This window comes from Bos taurus, chromosome 13, assembly GCF_002263795.3.
Source record: "Bos taurus isolate L1 Dominette 01449 registration number 42190680 breed Hereford chromosome 13, ARS-UCD2.0, whole genome shotgun sequence".
NCBI lineage: Eukaryota > Metazoa > Chordata > Mammalia > Artiodactyla > Bovidae > Bos > Bos taurus.
Window position 1 is genome coordinate 37,117,756 of NC_037340.1, and position 23,176 is coordinate 37,140,931.

Consider the following 23,176-nt stretch of genomic DNA (forward strand, 5'->3'; position numbering starts at 1 on the left):
AATTAACTCATTAGCTATAATGATTCTGGAAAGGGAGAAGTTAAAAATATAAGTAAGCTGCAGGTGTTTCACCAGGTCTTTTGACTCTACTAGTTCTCTTACATCAAACCACAGTTACTTCTCTAGTACAAACATATAAATACAAAATAAGCCTCCTATTTCATTCATGGCACATACACTAATGGGAAATAAGGTGAAATTTAGAAAGCTCTTCTTAGGAAACCATGAGATTATTTGCTGCTGCAATAAATTTCATTATCTTTCCATAATGTTTAATATAGTAAGATGGGGGAAATATAATGAAAAACACTTAATAGCTATCACTAAATATATATTACGGCATATCTATCACTGTTTTCAAAAGTTCCTTGTACTGAAATAAGACACTACACAGAGCAGAGTGTTCATTTTCTTACAAGTAGAAGAATGACTTCCAAAATATGATCTCTGAACTGCCTATAGTTTCCTTCTTACCATCAGTGGAAGTGATAAACTACCCTAATGATGGGCCAAGGAAGTGAATTCACTACCAAACCCCAGAATATCTATTATTAGTAGCAAGTGCTTTTTTTTCCCCCCTTGGTGGGGGAGAGGCACTTTTATAAGTTTATTCTAAAGAAACAACTTTTTAAAGTGTTCGAAACTGTTCTTACAATGGATGTTGCACTTTTTACAAATTGAAAAACAATAAATGATGTGAAAAGGTCGTTGACAGGGTGTTGTTTAAAGAAATGACAGTGGAGCCAAGAACGGACTCTGATTCAGACACTGACGGCGATGACGTGCATGGAGCGATGCTCACCCCAAAGCAGAGTGACTTTGTTGGGTGGTGCGGTCGATGGGGGAGCACACGCGGTCTTCATGGCCTAAACCACAATCAGGGTTCCGGGTCCTTAGAGACAGTTGCAAAAGATTTGAGATCAATTCCTATGGAAAATAATAAAGGCCTCTCCTTGGATGAGGCCATTGTATGTCCCTACCTGACTGCTGTAGACAAATGGATTTGAATTACAAATAGTACTTTCCTGAGCTCTCCCTGAGAGCTTTCTGTTGCAGGAGATCTGCTGGTAGGACCTTGGGGATGAGACCCAGTCTGTATTTGAGAGGGATATCGGGCAGGGGAGTGAATTCCTCTGCTCTGAGATGCCACTCGACAACTCTTCAGAATGAAGGACAATCAACTTCAATAGTGTCTGGTTTCTACCAACTGCTGGAAAAAAATTCCACAGGGAACATTCTTGCACCTCTTGAGGATGCCACTTAGCACCTGTCCTTGAGGACTCTACTGTGAGGGAGAACTCAGCTGGGAAAGCTGGAGCCAGCTCTGAGCTGTTCATGGGGAAGGTGGACTGGAGGGCTGACGGGCACAGAGGGAGGGGGGTCCACGACCCTCAGCCACCTGCCAGATTGAAGCCAAGAGGTAACTTGATGTAAAATTAGGTACCATTTTCCCTCCCAGTTCCCCTTCTCTTCTAGACCTATTCGCTCACAAATGGTCCCTCAAGGCAGAAGGATCTGTTGCATGAGGTGGGCAGAGAGCTTAACCTCTAGTTTCTACACCAATCTCAACCCTGCGGTTTTTCAGTATCTATTGTGTGATCTACTGACCATGACCTCTTTGTCCCTCTGATCATAAAAGTGCACCCAGCATTTTAGGATTATAGAATTCTTATTTCTGGCCCTGTTACTTTGGGAATTTTTAATTTCTTTTGCTTTTGTTTTTAAGAAGTAACCTAAAATTTCCTATAACAGTAAATAAAATGACACTAAATAACTGGTACAACACAAAATAAAATGGTATTTTTCAAAAAAAGAGGGATATTAGATATAGTATTGATGAAGTAGTGTTAGAAATTTGAAATTTTCACCAAAGGTTAACTCTACCTGATTCTGATTATTTGTCACAGTCTTCAGTTCCATTTCTAGTGCTCGGAGAGTGAGTTCAAGTTGCTGCTTCTTTTCAACTTCTTTACTATATTCATCTTCTTTTCTTCTTAACTGCTCCCTAATTTTTTCATATAACATATTGGAATTTCTTCTATTCTCTTCTTCTTGATTTAAGGTGAATCTGCAAATTTTAGAGATCTCTTCTTAGAAAATTATGAGATTTATTTGCTGCTGCTGCAATAACTTTTGTTCCCTCTTCACAATGTTTAAAATAGTAAAAATGGGGGGAATACACTGAAAAACACTTAATGATCACTGTTTTCATACAGAGGGCTAAGAATAAAACTGCATAAAATTTTGTTTTTATTTTGTCTTGAGAAAAATGGCTACTTCATACCTCTGGGGGTCGGAATGTAAAGCAATATAAGCTTTCCTAAGAATAGTTTAGAAATATAGATCACAGATCTTTTTAAAATTTCTCTACTTTAACCAAATAATACAATATTATTAAAGAAAATGTATTCAAAATAATTAGAAAGGTAGAAATGAATTTATAGAAAAGATGCTCCTTGCAGTATTAAATAGAATACACAAAAGTGGAAAACAAGCGAAAGTCACTTTGGTAAATAATTAATGGGGTTTCCATTATGGTGGATTTCTGTATGGTCATCAAAATGATGATTTGGAAAAAATATACATTAAGTTATTAGAAGCATTCACTGTTAAGAACCTATTATATTATTTCCAAGAATTTCACACTCCACAATACTAATGATGTTTTCTTCCCTGTAAAATCTGAGAAGGTAAGTTAGTCCTTATAATACATCTACATCTCTGCAGTATTAAAGGAAACAACAGTTCAAATATTTCTTTAACAGTTCAAATATTTCTTTAAAAGCAAGATGTACGGTACCTCAAGCTTCTGTGCTCTCGTTCCCACTCCACTTTCTGATGCTCTAACTGTGATTTCACTTCTTTGGTTTCTGACAGCTCTTTTTGTAGCCCACAAAACTTGCTTTTCATTTTGTGAATTTCTCCTCTAAGTAGTTCACAGTGTTTTCTTTGAAAATTTACTAATCTGTCATGTGAAAAAATTGCATCCTGAATTTTCAACAAGCTACCAGAATCTTCATGATGAGAAAACAAAGATAGAAACAAACAAAAAAAATTAATGTGAATAAGTTTTGAATATAAAGGACTGTGCCTTTCATGGTCACTCATTCATGTACTGAACAAATATTAAGTGTCTATAGTGCGGAAGACATTATTCTAAGCCCTGAAGATAAAACAGACACCCCTGGCTCTTGTTTAGCTTGAAGTCTAGTACAAGAGAAAGAGAAATCAAATAATTATGATCTCAGATAGATACTACAAGAAAAGAGAGTTCTATGATAACAGAACTTGAAATAGACTGGGTCCTGGAAAAATTTCCCTGGGGAAGAGATGTCACACTGAGAAATGGAGGATGAGCAGGAAGTAGTAAGCAGAGTAGGAGGAACAACCCTGTGGACAGTCTCCAGCTACCATATGTTTCTAACCAAGACAGAGTTAACAGCTACCGATTTACCTTCCTGAGTGGAGCAAGCAAAAACTACACGCACAAAATACATTAAACAATGATTTTCATGACAAGAACTTAAGGGAATGAAGGACAATGATCCCGGAAACACACGAGGTTAGCCTAAGGAACGCCCCAGCTCACTGCCTTGAGAGAATTTCCAAGCCCCAACATGGGGAGAAGGAACAGAAGCACAGTCCACTGGACTCCCCACGTGGAGGTGATGAAGCTGAGAGTCTGGTGAAACCAATGTGGGCAGAGATCACAGGACAAAACCCTGGAGAGGAGAGAGTGGGACAGAGAAAAAGGACCCAGGAGAACTGAGGAGGAGCCCCTCAGGTATTCAACAGAGGAACAGACAGTGCACTTAAGTGAGAAACCACCTGAGATCAGGGAGAAACCACGTGGAAAGACTACAGGAAGCCGTGCCTGGAGCTCACGCGCTCCCAGGGATTCTATCTAGCCTCCTGAGCCAGGCAGGAAACACTCCTACCTACCAGCAGCATGAACAGGGTAGTCAGCAAGGTCTGGCCTCCAGGGCAGGAAATAATCAGCCCTAGCCCCAGGGCCCCTCTGGATGCACCTAACGCATCATGAGAAGCAAGAGCACAGAAGGATCTCTGGAAAACTCTCAATATTTGGAAACTAAATCATATGGATCTAAATAACCCTTATCAAAGAGGTAATGAAAAGAGAAAGTACAAAGTATTTTGAACTGAAGGAAAATGAAAACGTTAAGACCAGCAGACATTTTAGGAAACTGACAAGCTGATTCTAAAATTCATGTAGAAAGAAGGGTAAAAAATAAAACCAGATGAAGCTAGACAATTGTGACCTTTAAGCATGCAGCAAAAAGAATCAACAGTTGGGCTTTAAACAAGGGGGTAACATGATGAGACCTGAATTTTAAAAAATAGGTAATAATTACATTTGCTGTGCAGGCCGAGGTTCCGTGAGGTGGAGTGGCAGGGCAAGAATTCCTGAGATTATTTCAGTTATTCTAGGAGGAAAATGATGCTGACCTGACCGTGGGTGAAGGCACAAGAAAGAATAAAAGTCAACAGAAGGTACAGTGAGTGAGAGGATCATAGGCCTGTGGCTCAGAGTATACACTCACTTTCATGTTCCTTTAATGCAAAACAAAATTCTGAGATGCACAGCACTGTAACACATCCCTGGCTCTAGAGCAGTATTGACAAGGTGTGCATATATTACTACTCTAAACACAGACAGGCTTTCTGTTAACATTTACACTGTGGTCCTACCTTTACACCCCAAGTCAAGAGGTTCTACTTGCAATGTGGAATTTGCAGAGTGAAGTGCGTTGCCATCCTCAGAAACCATCTCAGACGACTGAGTTAAGTCATCCAGGTCGTTCACATAATTCATTTGTTCTTTGACCTAATATAAATAATACTGTTTCACAATGTCCTTAAAATATGTATAAAATATACTAAGTGTACAGAGGTGATAAATATCTCTTTATCAAAGCAAAAACAGATATTTCTTAAAAGAAGAGAGTTTTATCAAAAGGGTAAATTTACCAACAGTGTTTCTAAATGATGTGTTCAAAGTAAACTTCTCTACAACAAAGGAAGATTTTTTACTTTACCACTATTCCTTTTACAAAGTATTTTTGACAAGGATAATAATATTTTTGAAAGTTCATTTTTTTTTTTACTATACCTTCTTCTTTTCACACGGTGTTTTCCTTGCAGGCCTAAAAGAACAAATGATTCTCTTCAGGCTAATAGTAAATATTCAAAAATACAAACAATACCTAAACTTTTCTTTTTTTATATAAACTCTTTGCATTGGCAAATAATTTTCTATAAAAGGATGCAACAATAAACAAGAGGAGCATTAAAGGACAAAAAAATATGTCAGTAATATTAATAAAGTATTAAAGTTAGATCCAAGAAAAGGAAAAACATATTACTTGCGTTATGTGATAGGAAACAGTATACCAGTGTTTTTTGCACCTGTCCTTTAATCCCATGGATGGAGGAGCCTGGTAGGCTGCAGTCCATGGGGTTGCTAAGAGTTGGACACGACTGAGCGACTTCACTTCAGTTTTCAATAAGAACTAACCTTCATGGCAATAAAACGTATCTGGGAGGTATTCCTTCAGTCCTTCTAAGAAAGAAACCCATTTGAATAACCAAGACTTTTTGAGGACTTCCTAGGCATCGGTTATGCATTATTAGAACCACTTGACATGTCTTAAAGGCATTTTCATCCTCACAGTCATTCTGGGAGATAGGTATAGGAAGAAGTGGAGCGCACAAAGGCTGAGGAACTTGCCCAAGCTCACTCAACATGTCATCAAACAGACCCAGAATTCAAGCCCAGAAATCTGGCTTCAACACTGCTCTTCCAAAATACGCTGAGAAAGGAATATTGAAAAGTTTTTTTAAGTAATATGAGAGCAAATGAATCTATAGTATTATTCCATGTCTAGCTATAGCTATAAATAATAATTTCTGAATCTTAAAACATATTTCTCAAAAATTATAAAGACTTTAGGGGTAGGCAAGACTGGAGACCTACTTTAATAAAGTTTTGTTTTTTGTAAAGAAATTCATCAGTAGGCATTCATTCAACCATTCTGCTGTTTCTTCATTCATCTGACATACACTTATTGAGCACACAATATGTGTTAATGACACTCTTAGTACAGGAAGCACAGTTTTTGTCATTTAGATCTATATAATCCAAAAGAAATAATTTGTGAAAGACTGTTAGTAATTTTTTTCTATTGAATATAAACAAAATCTTCCCCTTTTGGTTGGAATCTATAAACAACTATGAAGTTAATATGATGTGACGTTTCAGAGCATCTTACAAAATCAAAGCTACTCACAATGTTACTATCAACTGAATCATCAAGGAATGATCAAATCCTATTCAGTATAGCCTAAATGTTTGTAAATTCACAATTATGTAATTTTTGAAAATCTATATATGATAGAACTAACTTAAGTAATCATTTGCATATTCTGTTACACAAGAATATTACTCTTCAGAACCAATGAGCAAGCCCTTATCATAAAACTAATACATGAACAGAACTATTATGTACAATTAGTTTACTGTAATAGTTTAAAGATAATGTCATACAATCAGTAAGCTTTCTGGTACTGGAAATGCAAACACGATGAAACTAAATAAGCACATCCTCTGCTGGCTCATTTCCAATAGCATACACACTCTAAAAGCTTCCTTCTTAACATAAAACGAGAAACACCTTTGAACTCCACATTCCTCTTGAGTTACCATCCAGTTCTTCATTGCCTGCCCCAATAATATTCCCTAGGGAATGTTTATGTGTATTCACTACAGTCCAGCTTCCAAATGGACTATTTACTGAAATGACTTCTGGCCAAAGGCACTGGCCCTCACCTTAACCTTTCAGCAGTGTTCATCCACTATAGTTGAGGAACCTCTTGTTTTGGCCTGAGCACTGTATTATGCTGCTCTATTTCCAGAAGAAGTATTTAATGCTAATATTTCTTCCCCTACAAAGAATCTGTAGAATGTACCTGTCATCATCCTGATCCACTTCGCTTAAAATGCTGTCATCATTCACGTGCAGCAGACCACCAGTCAGTGACTCGGTCTTTTCAAATACTGGTGCAATCATACATTCTTCTGGTGTCCGTTTGTCATTGTTCTTTTTCTTTACTTTCTTCCTGTGCACACCAGGATTGCTACGTTAAAAAATCCACAAAAAAGCCAATGTTTTCTAATAATTTGACTGATAAAGAATTAAAAAAAAACCAATTTTTATAAAATTCCAACTCTTACCCATCTAAAGTCATTGATTAATTCACAAAACAGTTACGAAGTACCAACCATATGCAAGGAAACAAATTCTTCCCTCAAACACAGATATACAATTCTGATACAATATGATATGTAAAAGTTGACATATGAAAGTGATAAGTGAAATAAGGAAGGATTTGCAGAAGTGAAGACAGGAGGTCGTGAGAAACAGAAAAGGAAGAAAATGATTCTACTTGGAGATTCAAATATGAGCACAAACATCAGGCACATGGCACCTAGGCCGTTTCCTAGGAACCTGGAAGGAAGAGTATAAAATACATGGAAGAAAGTAAAGAGATGCATCTGGAAGGACATTGAGAAGAACCTCAAGAGCTACACTGAAAACCTGGATGGAGTCCACTGGCTAAGCACCTTGACTCTTAGACATGGCAGTCATAATTAGATTTACACTATATTTGTTATTTTGCTTCTGAATATAATAATGGTGAATTTAGGGATTTCCCTGGTGGTCCAGTGCTTAGGAGTCCCCCTGCCAATACAGGGGGCATGGGTTCGATTCCTGGTCAGGGAAGATCCCACATGCCATGGTGCAACTAAACCCATGCTCTGCAACTACTGAAGTCAGCACCCTAGAGCCCACGCTCAGTATCAAGAGAAGCCACCACACTACAGCAGCAAAGAATCAGTGCAGCCAAAAATAAATTAAAAAGAATTCAAAGAAAAAACTAATTAATTTAGATGATATTTTAAATGACATGAGGCATATATACCATGAAAGAAGAAATCAAGGAAATATTTGGCCAGGGGAGGGGAGTTTACTTTTAAACATGATGGGGTGACATCAGCAACATGGCTGAAAGACAGGTGCCTCATCATTTTTCTCGCCACTAACAACACTTTGGCCTCCATCCATGGACATACTCAAAGGAGGAAAAACCCTGCCAACCAAGGGTACTCTATCCAGAAAAGTCTTTCAGGAATGAAGGATAAATAAAAACTTTCCCAGACAAAGCAAACCTGATGGAGTTCATCACCACTAGTCTCGCCTCATAATAAATGCTGAAAGAAGTCCTCAAACTGAAATGAAAGGATGTTCATTAGTGACATAAAATAAATTTAAATATACAACACACTGGTTAAGGCAAATATGCAGTCAAATCCAGAATACTCTAACATGTAACATGGTGGTATGTTAACAAAGGAACTCTAGTATTAAGGCTAAAGAACAAGAGTATTAAAAATAACTATATCTCTAGTAAAATAGAAAATCTGTAAATCACAAACATTAGCTCAAGTTAGAAATTATTTTATAGGAAAATAACAAGTGACCTGCTGTTAAATATTGATATAGAATTACCTATCAGAATCTTCATTCTCCATAGCAGGAAACTCCTGGTTGCTGTTTCCTCCACTCTTTCTCTGCTGAATCAATCCACTCTCATCAGCAGCGTCGCATACGTTGTCTGATATTTCCACTTCACTACTTTTGTGCTTCTTTTCTTCTTCAACCTTTAATGAAAGTTTGACACTAAGAATATTTGCTACTTCTTTATTATAAAGACCTTTGTTTTCAATTTTATTATTTGACTCAGTGTTTGCCCTGAATTTAACTGATAAAAATATATTTTTCTATTTATTTTATCACTTACAAGTCACTGGAATTTTTGTAAAATCTGCTCCTTTCTGTTTGAGGAAAAGAAACAAAATTCCCAAACTTTCAAAAATGGCTTTCTTAACAAGATGCAATTATTCACATTCAGTCTTCCCCATATGACTGGCAGAGACAGAGAAATAAAAAGACAAAGACACAAAATCTGTCCTCTTTGGTCTTTACTACCTGGATTTTCCATTAAACAGCCAGATGTAGAGGATGTGACACCGTAGTGCCTCAGAAAGGAAACATTCTTTCTGCACTAAAGCTATTCTTTCCCCACTGCCTTTTACAATTCTTTTCTCACTTGGATCTGGGAGATAGCAAAAAGGTGATGGTGTTCACTAAAATAATGAAACAAAGTTTACCAAAACACAAGGAGCAGAAAGAAACTGAGGAGTTTAGTTAGTGTGGAATTCTGGAAAATAAGTAATGCTTCCCAATTCCACATTCAATAACCATCAAACCTTACAGCTAGAAGGTATAGAAATAATTACCTATTACTGCCCCACTATTTGGCACCCCACTCCAGTACTCTTGCCTGGAAAATCCCATGGACAGAGGAGCCTGGTAGGCTGTAGTCCATGAGGTCGCTAAGAGTCAGACACAACTGAGTGACTTCACTTTGACTTTTCACTTTCATGCATTGGAGAAGGAAATGGCAACCCACTCCAGTATCCTTGCCTGGAGAATCCCAGGGACGGGGGAGCCTGGTGGGCTGCCGTCTATGGGGTCACACAGAGTCGGACACGACTGAAGTGACTTAGCAGCAGCAGCAGCCCCACTATTTAACAAAAACAGCAATAAAATTAAAAAATGTTCAAGGTTTTGTTCAAAGCCCCTAAAGCAGTACTCCTTAGCAAAAAGAGATGATACAATTCTGTGACATTGAATGTGATAAATTACCAAATGAATTCATCAGATTAATCAGATAAGTTAAAAGCATGACTTTGACACAGTAATTCAATGCCTTAGTTGGAGGGTAGGGCTCATCTCCTTTTTTTTTTTTTTTTTAACAGGAGAATACATAGATTTTTTTTTTATATTGTTCAAAGTCAGTCAAAGCACCTCTTACACAAAAGAGCAAACAATTTTAAAAACCTATTACTGAAGAAAGAAAAATCTCACATTATCTCAAAACTGTTTTCTCCTTTGGAGATAAACACTTAAATTTTTTAAATTTTTCTTTTTTTGCTCAGGGTTTATACTACCTATGAGCTTCCCTGGTGGCTCAAATGTTAAAGAATCTACCTTCAATGTGGGAGACCTGTGTTTGATCCTTGGGTTGGGAAGTTCCCCTGGAGATGGGAACAGCTACCCACTGTGGTATTCTTTCTGGCCTGGAGAATTCCATGGACAGAGGAGCCTGGCAGGCTACAGTCCAAGGGTTCGCAAAGAGTTGGACGTGAGTGAGCAACTTTCACACACATACACACATACTACCTATATGACAAAATCATACATGTCAAAACTTTCTACATTTTAGTAAACAACATAATGGAATGGTCTGTCTAAAAAGAAACATCTGAGAGTGGTAATGAAAACATATGTGGGAGCACATGTATTTGTTATTAAAAAGATCCTAAAGTGGCCATGCTGGAAATCTAAGTGCCCAGGGACAGTGGAAAGCAGAGATCACACATAATCAACCACAATGAAGAGATTAGAGGGAACATGTGTTCATGTCCCTTCTCTCAGTCACTGCTTTCTTCCCATTCTATGGAAATACAACTTCCCATTCTATGGAAATACAAGCTAAAGGAAAAAAAAAAAAAACACAAAACCCTAGCTGATTATACTTCTGAAGCAATTTCCTTGGTGCTTATTCTGGCTCAGAAGATCACATGGTAGATAGTTAAATGAGTTTCCCAGTCCATAGGAAAGACTGATAGAGACAGAATTAGATATTAGATTGATTGAAGGACAAAAGCCATGAAAATAGTTTCCTGAATTCCTATTATTGAGATAACAATTGATTTCTACACAATTACCTATTTAGATGACCCCACTTTATTCATAAGTGGAAAATCAAAATGGACCAGATCATCAAGAAAGAGAAAAACCAAAGCAAGAGTAAATGAACCTCTCCCTCTTTTGGAAGTTGAATTTTCTCTTTCCAGAGGCAGCAACTCTACTTGTAACATGTCTATTTCATTCTTAAACCTCTAAATGCTGCTGCTGCTAAGTCGCCTCAGTCGTGTCCGACTCTGTGCGGCCCCATAGACAGCAGCCCACCAGGCTCCGCCGTCCCTGGGATTCTCCAGGTAAGAACACTGGAGTGGGTTGCCATTTCCTTCTCCAACGCATGAAAGTGAAAAGTGCAAGGGAAGTCGCTCAGTTGTGTCCGACTCTTCGCGACCCCATGGACTGCAGCCTACCAGGCTCCTCCGTCCATGGGATTTTCCAGGCAAGAGTACTGGAGTGGGGCGCCATCACCTTCTCCGAAACCTCGGAATAGCCTTCTCTAATTCTTCATTTACATACACTTCAGATGCGCGGTGACTGTTAGGTGGAGAAGAATTCCCATTTTCTAATTTGGGTTCCACGCTTTTGTTGTCACTAGCACTGCAATTATCTGCATGCAGTGGCTTCTGGAACTAGCCCTGTATTGTTTTATTTTTCAGATCGGTATGTTTTTAACAGTAGGAGGACTGTGAATTTTTATTTGAATTATGTGTTTCATCTTACCGAGCAGACAAGCTGCAGACTACAATGACATGCCTGTCCCATGTCTAATTTTCGATTAGTGGGATCTTGCCTCAGATTTTGTGACATTTGCGTATCAAACTATTGGTCTTCTTTCACTTTAAATGTAATTACCGGGTCCCTTACATTTTTATTTTCTATATCATTATAAAAACTCTCCTCAATTTTGATAAACACATGTTCAATGTCTAGTTGATCATTTTCAAAGTCTACTTTATTTTCAGAGAAACAAAGCTTTGAAGATGACCGACAAGTTTATCCCAGGGACCCAGAATTTACAGATGATGGGAAAACATTTTTGAGACTGAGTTCTTTTTGTTCAGAAAATGCTTGGAATACTAGAGAGACAGATACTCCAAATGCATCTTCTTCCTCACAATCAGGTATATTATTTGTGAGATTAGGAGATATTTCCTTTTGGTTTGCTTCTTCTTTAGGGTTATCACATAGTGGATCTTCCTCAGGACAAACGATAATTTGATATTCCTCACAAATTTCACCGAACTTCTGCTTTAACTCATTTGTGATGGGTTTTAACTTATCTTTCCATTCTAATTTGCCTTGTTTGATACACATTTTCTCATACAGTATTAAACCAGAAATTGAAATTTACAGTTTTACATACCCGTGAAAGGTTATTTTCATCTCCATCAAATTTTTCTTGTTTTTCCTCTGTTATCATTTCCAAGTCTAGTTCTGTTGACAAAGCTGCATGTTTAGTTAAAATTACTTAGAATATTTAGATAAAAGACATAATGTTCATTTAAAACATAGATCTACAACATTGTATCAAATGACAGATTAAGTCAATCTTAATCTTCAGCTGAATATTTACTTCTTTAAGAACTACTTCCAATGATCTAAAAACTTCAACAAACCATTTGGGATATACCAGATGTCACCTGGTTACAGGCAAACAGCTCAAAGATTCATTCACAGATTCATCCAAATATCAGTGAACAAAACGAAATGTCAAAATACAGGACAGACATATAAAGTCACCATATATTCTCGTCTCTACTTCATAACAGGACCTTTTTAACAATACACCAAGCTTCAACTGTAACATTATTCATGGTTTATAAAATTCCTCTTATTTTTTATGCTTTTATCAGTTCCTTAATCCAAAATGCTTCCCTGTGCTCTTCCAACAAATTACTTTTCATTTTTTAAAGCTCAACCTGCTTTGTGAAGTTGTCTTTGGTTACTGCTATCTTTCCCCTGATAAACAGGTATCTCTTTCCTTGTAGCTACCTTACTTTAAAGATTTTTCTATTGTATCTTTCTAGATTTTCCTAGTGATAGATAAACATCTGAACTGTAAATTATTTCTTCACATGTCTATCCCCTTGGCTCCTAGACTACACAGGAGAAGCTCTTAAAAATCATGTGGGTATAGATTTTCCTTTTTTCCCACTTGTTATTTTACTTAAGGATAATTGTGTCAAAGAATTTTTTTGTTTTCTGTCAAACCTCAACATGAATCAGCCGTAGGTATACATGTATCCCCTCCCTTTTGAACCTCCTTCCCATCTCCCTCCCCACCCCACCCCTCTAGGTTGATACAGAGTCCCTGTGTTTCTTATTCAGTAATTATTTCTCAGGTTTCTGCTCAGTACTAGACCCTAGAGTTTAAGGGAAAATGTAGATAAAAGGTGTCAGGGATGGCTTTTCTAGAGATAATGCCTGAGCACAGACTTACACAGTTCAAGGGCACAGAGGGCAGGAGGGGGAGAGCACTTAAGGCCGGAGCAAGACGGGAAGAGAAGCACACGCAGGACAGGGTAGATACTTGTCCAAAGTAAAAGGACAGGGGCTGATGGAGGTCTTGGCATCCGGTCCCATTACTTCGTGGCAAAGAGATTGGGAAACAACAGAAACAGGGACAGACTTTATTTTCCTGGGCTCCAAAATCAATGCAGATGATGACTGCAGTCATGAAATTAGAGGATGCCTGCTTCTTTGAAGAAAAGATATGACAAACTTAGACAGAGTATTAAAAAAGAGACATTACTTTCCTGACAAAGGCCCGTCTAGTTAAAGCTAGTAGTCCTGTATGGACTACTTTTCTGGTAGTCATGTATGGATGTGAGAGTTGGACCAAAAAGAAGACTGAGCACCGAAGAACGGATGTTTTTCAACTGCAGTGTTGGAAAAGGCTCTTGAGAGTCCAAGGGTCTCTCTGTAAGGAGATCAAACCAGTCAATCCTAAACAAAATCAGTTCTGACTATTCATTGGAAGGACTGACGCTGATGCTGAAGCTCCAGTACTTTGGCCACCAGATTCAAAGAACTGACTCATTAGAAAAGACCCTGATGATGGGAAAGATTGAAGTCGGGTGGAAAAAGGAATGACAGAGGATGAGATGGTTGCATGACATCACTGACTCCATGAACGTGAGTTGAGCAAGCTCTGGGAGATGGTGAAGGACACAGAAGCCTGGTGTGCCGTAGTCCACGGGGTTGCATAGAATCAGACACGACTGAGCAACTGACCAACAACAACAGGGAGAGGTGAGGAGGGCATCAACAGCAGTTGATGGGCATCAGTGGTGCTTTAAGAGGTCTAGACACCAATATGATTTAGAGTGCTTCATGGTCACCTGTGCTTTTGAGATTGGTGACTCTAAATGCTATGGGAGGGATGAATTTGAAGGGTATACAAATAACTGGAGAAAGACAAATCTGAAGGCATTAATACTGAGGAAAAAAAGGTGATGCAGGCCTGAACTGAGGGAGTGTTTACAGAAATATTTTAGGATATAAAACTTTCAGGGTACAGTATAGATAAATTTTTAAGAAACCAATAAATGTACAAATCCAGGGACTCCAAAAGAGTAGATTCTGCTTGTTATTTTATAAAAGGTATCGAGTGAGAAGGGAAATGATCAACATGAACTGACTGAATTTGCTTCTATTTATTTTGTAGTTTTCCTATTTCACATTGTCCAGTGTTGAAGGGACTCGTGTAGGTGTTTTATTTGAATTTGCTTTTCCTGACCTACCAAGCTCATGGAGAAACAGGAGCAAATGACTCAGTTGTATAGATTAAAAGAAGAAAAAGCAAACACTTTGAGTTTAGAGCTTGTAGTCACTATTCTAGGAGATAACTGAGAATCTTCTGTAAATGCAAAGGTGAGGATAGAAAAGAAAAAAGTACAGGAGTGAAAAAAGAAACTGTATGATTTCTTACTATAGCCCTGACCATATGACTGTTTAAAGGTGCTAAATTAATTAGTATTTATGGACAACACATTATTAGATGTGGTTACTCAATAGATTTGGCATTCTAGTAGAGTCAGAATTGACTTTATATATACTGCTTTTAAATAAAACAGCACTCCTTTATACCAGCATCCCTTGTGAACTCTTAATTCATTACAATAATTTACAATAATAAAACAAGTTGATATACTATGTGGACACAGCTGAGAAGGAGGTACTATGTTGCAAATTTCCCATGACCCCATTACCACTGGCAAAGCCAATTCCAGAATATATGAAGTCAGAGAAGACACGAGAAATATTTTAGTATTTGGTATCAGAGTTGCTTTTGCAGTTATACTGATATAATCATAACTAATGAATTGACAGCTATATAAAAATATTGCTATGAAGTCGCATTTTGAGAAGGCAATCTCTAGATGTCTACCTAGTTTCCCAACTAGTCCCAGAAATAGCATAGCTGATATTCAGCTGATAGCATCAGCTGAATAGCATCGCTGATTCAATGGATATGAACTCGGGCAAACTCCGGGAGATGGTGAGGCACAAGGAGGCCTAGAGTGCTGCCGTGCAATGGGTCACAAAGAGTTGGACCTGATTTAGTGACTGAACACCACCACCGACAACAACTTCTTTAATTACAATGAGACAGTCTTTCCTCAAATTATCAATATCTTTAGAACTTATTTTTTAAGCCTTAGATAGACATCATAAACTTACATAAGAAATGAGTCTTGTGGGTGACTAATTGTTTCCATGTGAAAATAGGATAAGTCTAGGACCACACTGGATCCAAACAGCACAGAGTGCCATGAGGCAAGAATGAATACAACACAGAAATATTTGCTTTAGAAAAAGGAATTGTCAGGTCTAAATTACTTAAGAGAAATCAAAGAAACAAGCAAGATATGTAAAAGTGAAACTTTAAACTCCGTGTCAACACAAGGGCCCCTTTATCATTTCACATCCAACCAGGTCAATGGTTTAAAATGGTGGTTCTGAAGTGTGACCTAAGAATCCCTGAAGTCCAGAGATCCACTGGGCCAGGGGGTCCAAGAGGTCAAAACTATTTTCACAACTCTAAACATTACTTCCATTCTCATTCTTTCTGAGTGCACAGTGGAGTTCTTCAGAGATATTTTAAGACTCAGTGAAGTAAAATGGACTGGTTTGTGGTTTAGTCCTAAGTTGGGTCTGACTCTCGTGACCCCACGGACTGTAGCTCGCCAGGCTCCTCTGGCGATAGGATTTTCCAAGCAAGAGTGCTGGAGTGGGTTGCCATTTCCCTCTTCAGGAGATATTCCTGACCCAGGCGTCAAATCTCAATCTCCTGCACTACAGGCAGATTCTTTGCCGACTGAGCTACCAGCGAAGCACCCAAATGGGACTGGAATGGGTGAATTTAACTCAGATGACCATTGTATCTAGTACTGTGGGCAAGAATCCATTAGAAGAAATGGTGTAGCCATCACAGTCAACAAGAGTCTGAAACAGTACTTGGATGCAATCTCAAAAATGTTCGTTTCCACGGCAAACCATTCAATATCACGGTAATCCAAGTCTATGCCCCAACCAGTTATGTTGAAGAGGCTGAAGTTGAACGGTTCTATGATGACCTACAAGACTTTCTAGAACTAACACCCAAAAAAGATGTTCTTTTCATTATAGAGGACTGGAATGCAAATGTAGGAAGTCACGAGATACCTGGAATAACAGGCAAATTTGGCCTTGGAGTACAGAATGAAGCAGGACAAAGGTGAACAGAGCTTTGCCAAGAGAACATACTGGTCATAGCAAACACCCTCTTCCAACAACACAAGAGAAGACTCTACACATGGATATCACCAGATGGTCAATGATGAAATCAGATTGATTCTATTTTTTGCAGTCAAAGATGCAGAAGCTCTATACAGTCAGCAAAAACAAGACTGGAAGCTGACTGCAGCTCAGATCCTGAACTTCTTATTGCCAACTTCAGACTTAAATTGAAGAAAAGTAGGGAAAACCACTAGACCATTCAGGTATGACCTAAATCAAATCCCTTAGGATGATACAGTGGAACTGACAAATAGATTCAAGGGAGTAGATTTGATAGAGTGCCTGAAGAACTATGGGCAGAGATTTGTGACATTGATCAAGCACATTTCCAGGAATAAGAAATGCAAAAATGCAAAATGGTTGTCTGAGGAGACCTTACAAATATCTGAGAAAAGAAGAGAAGCTAAAGGCAAAGGAGAAAAAGAAAGAAATACCCATTTGAATGCAGAGTTCCAAAGAATAGCAAGGAGAGATAAGAAAGTCTTCTTCAGTGATCAATGCAAAGAAATAGAGGAAAACAATAGAATGGGAAAGAATAGAGATCTCCTCAAGAAAGTAAGATATACCAAGGGAACATTTCATGCAAAAATGGGCACAATAAAGAACAGAAATGGTATGGACCTAACAGATGCATAAGATATTCAGAAGAGGTGGTAAGAACACACAAAAGAACTGTACAGAAAAGATCTTCATGACCCAGATAAGCATGATGGTGTGATCCTTCACTTAGAGCCAGATATCCTGGGATGTGAAGTCAAGTGGGCCTTAGGAAGCATCACTACGAACAAAGCTAGTAGAGGTGATGGAATTCCAGTTGAGCTATTTTCAAATCCTAAATGATGATGCTGTGAAAGTGCTGCACTCAATATGCCAGCAAATCTGGAAAACTCAGTAGTGGCCACAGGACTGGAAATGGTCAGTATTCATTTCAATCCCAATGAAAGGCAATGCCTAAGACTGTTCAAACTACCACACAATTGCACTCATTTTACACGTTAGCAAAGTAATACTCAAAATTCTCCAGGCTGGGCTTCAACAGTACGTGAAACATGAACTTCCAGATATTCAAGCCAGATTTAGAAAAGGCAAAGGAACCAAGATCAAATTACCAACATCCATTATCATCACAAAAGCAAGAGAGTTCCAGAAAAACATCTACTTCTGCTTTATTGATCACCCCAAAGCTTTTAATTGTGTGGATCACAACAAACTGGAAAATTCTTAAAGAGATGGGAATACCAGACCACCTGACTGGCCTCCTGAGAAATCTGTATGCAGGTCAAGAAGCAACAGTTAGAACTGGACATGGAACAACAGACTGATTCCAAATAGGGAAAGGAGTATGTCAAGGCTGTATATTGTCACCCTGCTTATTTAGCTTATATGCAGAGTACATCATGCGAAATGCCAGGCTAGATGAAGCACAAGCTAAAATCAAGATAGCCAGGAGAAATATCAATAACCATAAATAAGCAGATGACACCACCCTTATGGTAGAAATCAAAGAAGAACTTAAGAGCCTTTTGATGAAAGTGAAAGAAGAGAGTGAAAAAGTTGGCTTAAATCTCAACATTCAGAAAACTAAGATCATGGCATCTGGTCCCATCTCTTCATGGGAAATAGATGGGGAAATAGTGGAAACAGTGACAGATTTTATTTTGGGGATCTCCAAAATCACTGCAGAAGGGGACTGCACCCATGAAATTAAAAGACGCTTGCTCCTTGGAAGAAAAGCTATGACCAACCTTGACAGCATATTAAAGAGCAAAGGCATTACTTTGCCAATATCGGTCTGTCTCGTCAAAGCTATGGTTTTTCCAGTAGTCCTGTTGGATGTGAGAGTTGGACTGTATACAGAAACCTGCACACTGAGGAATGATGCTTTTGAAATGTGGTGTTGGAGAAGACTCTTGAGAATCCCTTGGACTGCAAAGAGATCCAACCAGTCCATCCTAAGGGAAATCAGTCCTGAACATTCATTGAAAGGACTGATGCTGAAGCTGAAACTCCAATACTATGGCCACCTGATGCGAAGAGCTGACTCACTGGAAAAGACCCTGATGCTGGGAAAAACTGAAGGCAGAAGGAGAAGGGGATGACAGAGGATGAGATGGTTGGATGGCATCACTAATTCGATGGACGTGAGTCTGAGTAAACTCCGGGAGTTGGTGATGGACAGGGAAGCCTGGTGTGCAGCAGTCCATGGGGTTGCAGAGTCAGACATGACTCTGACTAAACTGAACTGAACTCCAATATAGTAAACATCAGTACACATAAACAAAAGTTCCTTGGAATTCTCAATAATTTATAAAAGTATAAAAGGATCCTAAAGCAAACAGTTTTCAGAATCACTGTTTTAAAAGATTATGTCTATCAAATATTTATTAAAGTATGATTACTTCCCTTACTTCTAATAATCAAAGACACCACAAACTCACACACACATACACAAACACACACACACACAGTCTGCTAATCAAAACATCTGATTGGCCTACTTTTATCTGTGTAACAGCACTATAATGAAATAATTATAAGCTGAAATATAACTGACATAGTAGCTAGTGAAGTTTTTTACTCTAGGGAAAGTTCAGAGTTCAAACAAGCATTTTTGGACATTGAAAAAATCTTAAAAGTCTAATATTTAATCTCTGAGAATTCCTGAGAAGTATAGAGATTCCAAACTGAGAACTTCAGGGTATTACAACATATACAGCAACATCTTATGTTCAAGCTTACATTTTAAAAATTTCTTTTTCTTATGCTTGTAAATATCTTTTGTTTCAAAGCACAGGTATCAATAATAACATTTGCCTTATTTATGTTAAATTCTTAAATTAAATTTGCAAAAATAAGTTAGAACTTTGAAGACTGAGCATTTCAAATATTTCAGTGTCCCTCTTTCCAGAGTTAATTGTGTACTGAAAAATTTACCTGAACCGGATGTTTGTAAATCCTTCATTCTGACTGTTTTATTAGGAACATAATCTTTCATTCTGACTGCAGGCTGAATGGGGTTTGGAAACAAGTTAATTACTAAATAATGCACATATGAATCAATCCACAGTTCATAATTCAAGATAAAATCATAAACATTTTTACCTTCATGTTATAATATTTCTCAGGAGAATCTAAAAGGGAAAAGGGACATAGAGTTAATTACACGTAAATATGAAAGCCAGCTGCATATTCATGCAGAGTTAGTACTGAGCAGAATCCTTGCCTTTGCACTGAATACATTCGGTTTTAGTGTCTTGTTTTTAGGGGGAATCTTAGGACACTGGTAAGACAGACTTATGAATCTGCTAAAGATAGTGAAGAAAAAATAGGAATCAGTTCAGTTCAGTTCAGTTGCTCAGTTGTGTCTGACTCTTTGCGACTCCATGAATCGCAGCACGCCAGGCCTCCCTGTCCAACACCAACTCCCGGAGTTCACCCAGACTCACGTCCATCGAGTCAGTGATGCCATCCAGCCATCTCATCCTCTGTCATCCCCTTCTCCTCCTGCCCCCAATCCCTCCCAGCATCAGAGTCTTTTCCAATGAGTCAACTCTTCGAATGGGGTGGCCAGGTACTGGAGTTTCAGCTTTAGCATCATTCCTTCCAAAGAAATCCCAGGGCTGATCTCCTTCAGAATGGACTGGTTGGATCTCCTTGCAGTCCAAGGGACTCTCAAGAGTCTTCTCCAACACCACACTTCAAAAGCATCAATTCTTCGGTGCTCAGCCTTCTTCACAGTCCAACTTTCACATCCATACATGATCACAGGAAATACCATAGCCTTGACTAGATGAATCTTTGTTGGCAAAGTAATGTCTCCACTTTTGAATATGCTATCTAGGTTGGTCATAACTTTCCTTCCAAGGAGTAAGCATCTTTTAATTTCATGGCTGCAGTCACCATCTGCAGTGATTTTGGAGCCCCCCAAAATAAAGTCTGACACTGTTTCCACTGTTTCCCCATCTATTTTCCATGAACTGATGGGACTGGATACCATGATCTTCGTTTTCTGAACGTTGAGCTTTAAGCCAACTTTTTCACTCTCCTCTTTCACTTTCAACAAGAGGCTTTTTAGTTCCTCTTCACTTTCTGCCATAAGGGTGGTGTCATCTGCATATCTGAGGTTATTGATATTTCTCCTGGCAATCTTGATTCCAGCTTGTGTTTCTTCCAGTCCAGCATTTCTCATGATGTACTCTGCATATAAGTTAAATAAGCAGGATGAGAATATACAGCCTTGACGAATTCCTTTTCCTATTTGGAACCAGTCTGTTGTTCCATGTTCAGTTCTAACTGTTGCTTCCTGACCTGCATACAGATTTCTCAAGAGGCAGGTCAGGTGGTCTGGTATTCTCATCTCTTTCAGAATTTTCCACAGTTTATTGTGATCCACACAGTTAAAGGCTTTGGCATAGTCAATAAAGCAGAAATAGATGTTTTTCTGGAACTCTCTTGCTTTTTTGAAGATCCAGCGGATGTTGGCAATTTGATCTCTGGTTCCTCTGCCTTTTCTAAAACCAGCTTGAACATCAGGAAGTTCACAGTTCACACATTGCTGAAGCCTGGCTTGGAGAATTTTCAGCATTACTTTACTCGCATGTGAGATGAGTGCAATTGTGCGGTAGTTTGAGCATTCTTTGGCATTGCCTTTCTTTGGGATTGGAATGAAAATTGATCTTTTCCAGTCCTGTGGGAAGACCAACCCGATGTCCAAGGAGCACTGGCTGTGTGGGCGCAGGAGGGCCTAGAGGAGCTATCCCACGCTGAAGGTCAGGAAGGGCGGCATTGAGGAGATACCCCTCATCCAAGGTAAGGAGCAGCGGCTGCACTTTGCTGGAACAGCCGTGAAGAGATACCCCACACCCAAGGTAAGAGAAACCCAAGTAAGATGGTAGGTGTTGTAAGAGGGCGTGAGAGGGCAGACACACTGAAACTATACTCATAGAAAACTAGTCAATCTAATCACACTAGGACCACAGCCTTGTCTAACTCAATGAAACTAAGCCATGCCTGTGGGGCAACCCAAGATGGGCGGGTCATGGTGGAGAGATCTGACAGAATGTGGTCCACTGGAGAAGGGAATGGCAAACCACTTCAGTATTCTTGCCTTGAGAACCCCATGAACAGTATGAAAAGGCAAAATGATAGGATACTGAAAGAGGATGTCCCCAGGTCAGTAGGTACCCCATATGCTACTGGAGATAAAGAGCAATATTGCATAGGAACCTGGAATGTCAGGTCCATGAATCAAGGCAAATTGGAAGTGGTCAAACAAGAGATGGCAAGAGTGAATGTCGACATTCTAGGAATCAGCGAACTCAAATGGACTGGAATGGGTGAATTTAACTCAGACGACCATAATATCTACTACTGCGGACAGGAATCCCTCAGAAGAAATGGAGTAGCCATCATGGTCAACAAAAGAGTCCGAAATGCAGTACTTGGATGCAATCTCAAAAATGACAGAATGATCTCTGTTCGTTTCCAAGGCAAACCATTCAATATCACAGTAATCCAAGTCTATGCCCCAACTAGTAATGCTGAAGAAGCTGAAATTGAACAGTTCTATGAAGACCTACAAGGCCTTTTAGAACTAACACCCAAAAAAGATGTCCTTTTCATTATAGGGGACTGGAATGCAAAAGTAGGAAGTCAAGAAACACCTGGAGTAACAGGCAAATTTGGCCTTGGAATACAGAATGAAGCAGGGCAAAGACTAATAGAGTTTTGCCAAGAAAATGCACTGGTCTTCCAACAACACAAGAGAAGACTCTACACATGGACATCACCAGATGGTCAACACTGAAATCAGATTAATTATATTCTTTGCAGCCAAAGATGGAGAAGCTCTATACAGTCAGCAAAAACAAGACCAGGAGCTGACTGTGGCTCAGATCATGAACTCCTTATTGCCAAATTCAGACTGAAATTGAAGAAAGTAGGGAAAACCACTAGACCATTCAGGTATGACCTAAATCAAATCCCTTATGATTATACAGTGGAAGTGAGAAATAGATTTAAGGGCCTAGATCTGATAGATAGAGTGCCTGATGAACTATGGAATGAGGTTCGTGACATTGTACAGAAGACAGGGATCAAGACGAACCCCATGGAAAAGAAATGCAAAAAAGAAAAAAAAATAGGAATACAGGTTTACCAAAACATGCAGTTAATAACATTACGTTTTCAATGGCTTTATAAAATGTTGAAGTGCACATAGACCAATGTGAACATATTGACTGGTGAGGAGAAAATGGATCTTAATCAGAGGAGCAAATCATGAACCCAAGAAGATAAATGTTAAAGCTGATGGTAAAATGCAACAGCATATCTTGAATGCAACACAGCAGTTATCATTTGCACCATTATATTACAAGTATTTGTCATGTTCTTCGATCTGTCCAGTCATTTAAGAAGTGCACAGTTGGGGTGACAGTTCACTAAAATGTATAATTCATTTCTCATCAGAGACAGAATAATGAACAGATTAGTCTGGATATACACTTGTAGAAAATGACTCATAAAAATATTCATTTTTTTTTTCC

The 23,176-nt window shown here is 38.6% G+C and overlaps 1 protein-coding gene across 17 annotated transcripts in view; it reads right to left on the reverse strand.

Annotated features, from left to right (window-relative positions):
- LOC100337001 (ankyrin repeat domain-containing protein 26) overlaps positions 1–23,176 on the reverse strand; it is a 91,221-nt gene that overhangs the window by 53,171 nt on the left and 14,874 nt on the right. For 12 of the 17 annotated variants that reach the window (XR_009496884.1, XR_009496885.1, XR_009496882.1 and 9 more), the window contains 10 exons: positions 19,734–19,762; positions 19,566–19,638; positions 12,214–12,296; positions 8,589–8,740; positions 8,249–8,308; positions 6,988–7,155; positions 5,132–5,165; positions 4,711–4,846; positions 2,801–3,014; positions 1,885–2,068 (listed from right to left, as the gene is read on the reverse strand). Coding sequence is in view for 12 of the 17 variants with exons in the window: in XM_059892932.1 (XP_059748915.1) it covers positions 1,885–2,068; positions 2,801–3,014; positions 4,711–4,846; positions 5,132–5,165; positions 6,988–7,155; positions 8,249–8,308; positions 8,589–8,740; positions 12,214–12,296; positions 19,566–19,638; positions 19,734–19,762 (1,133 nt within the window). In the remaining 5 variants the exon portion in view is untranslated. The remainder of the gene's footprint in view (positions 1–1,884; positions 2,069–2,800; positions 3,015–4,710; positions 4,847–5,131; positions 5,166–6,987; positions 7,156–8,248; positions 8,309–8,588; positions 8,741–12,213; positions 12,297–19,565; positions 19,639–19,733; positions 19,763–23,176) is intronic. The other 5 variants (XM_025001017.2, XM_059892938.1, XM_059892930.1 and 2 more) reach the window with 4 other exon arrangements.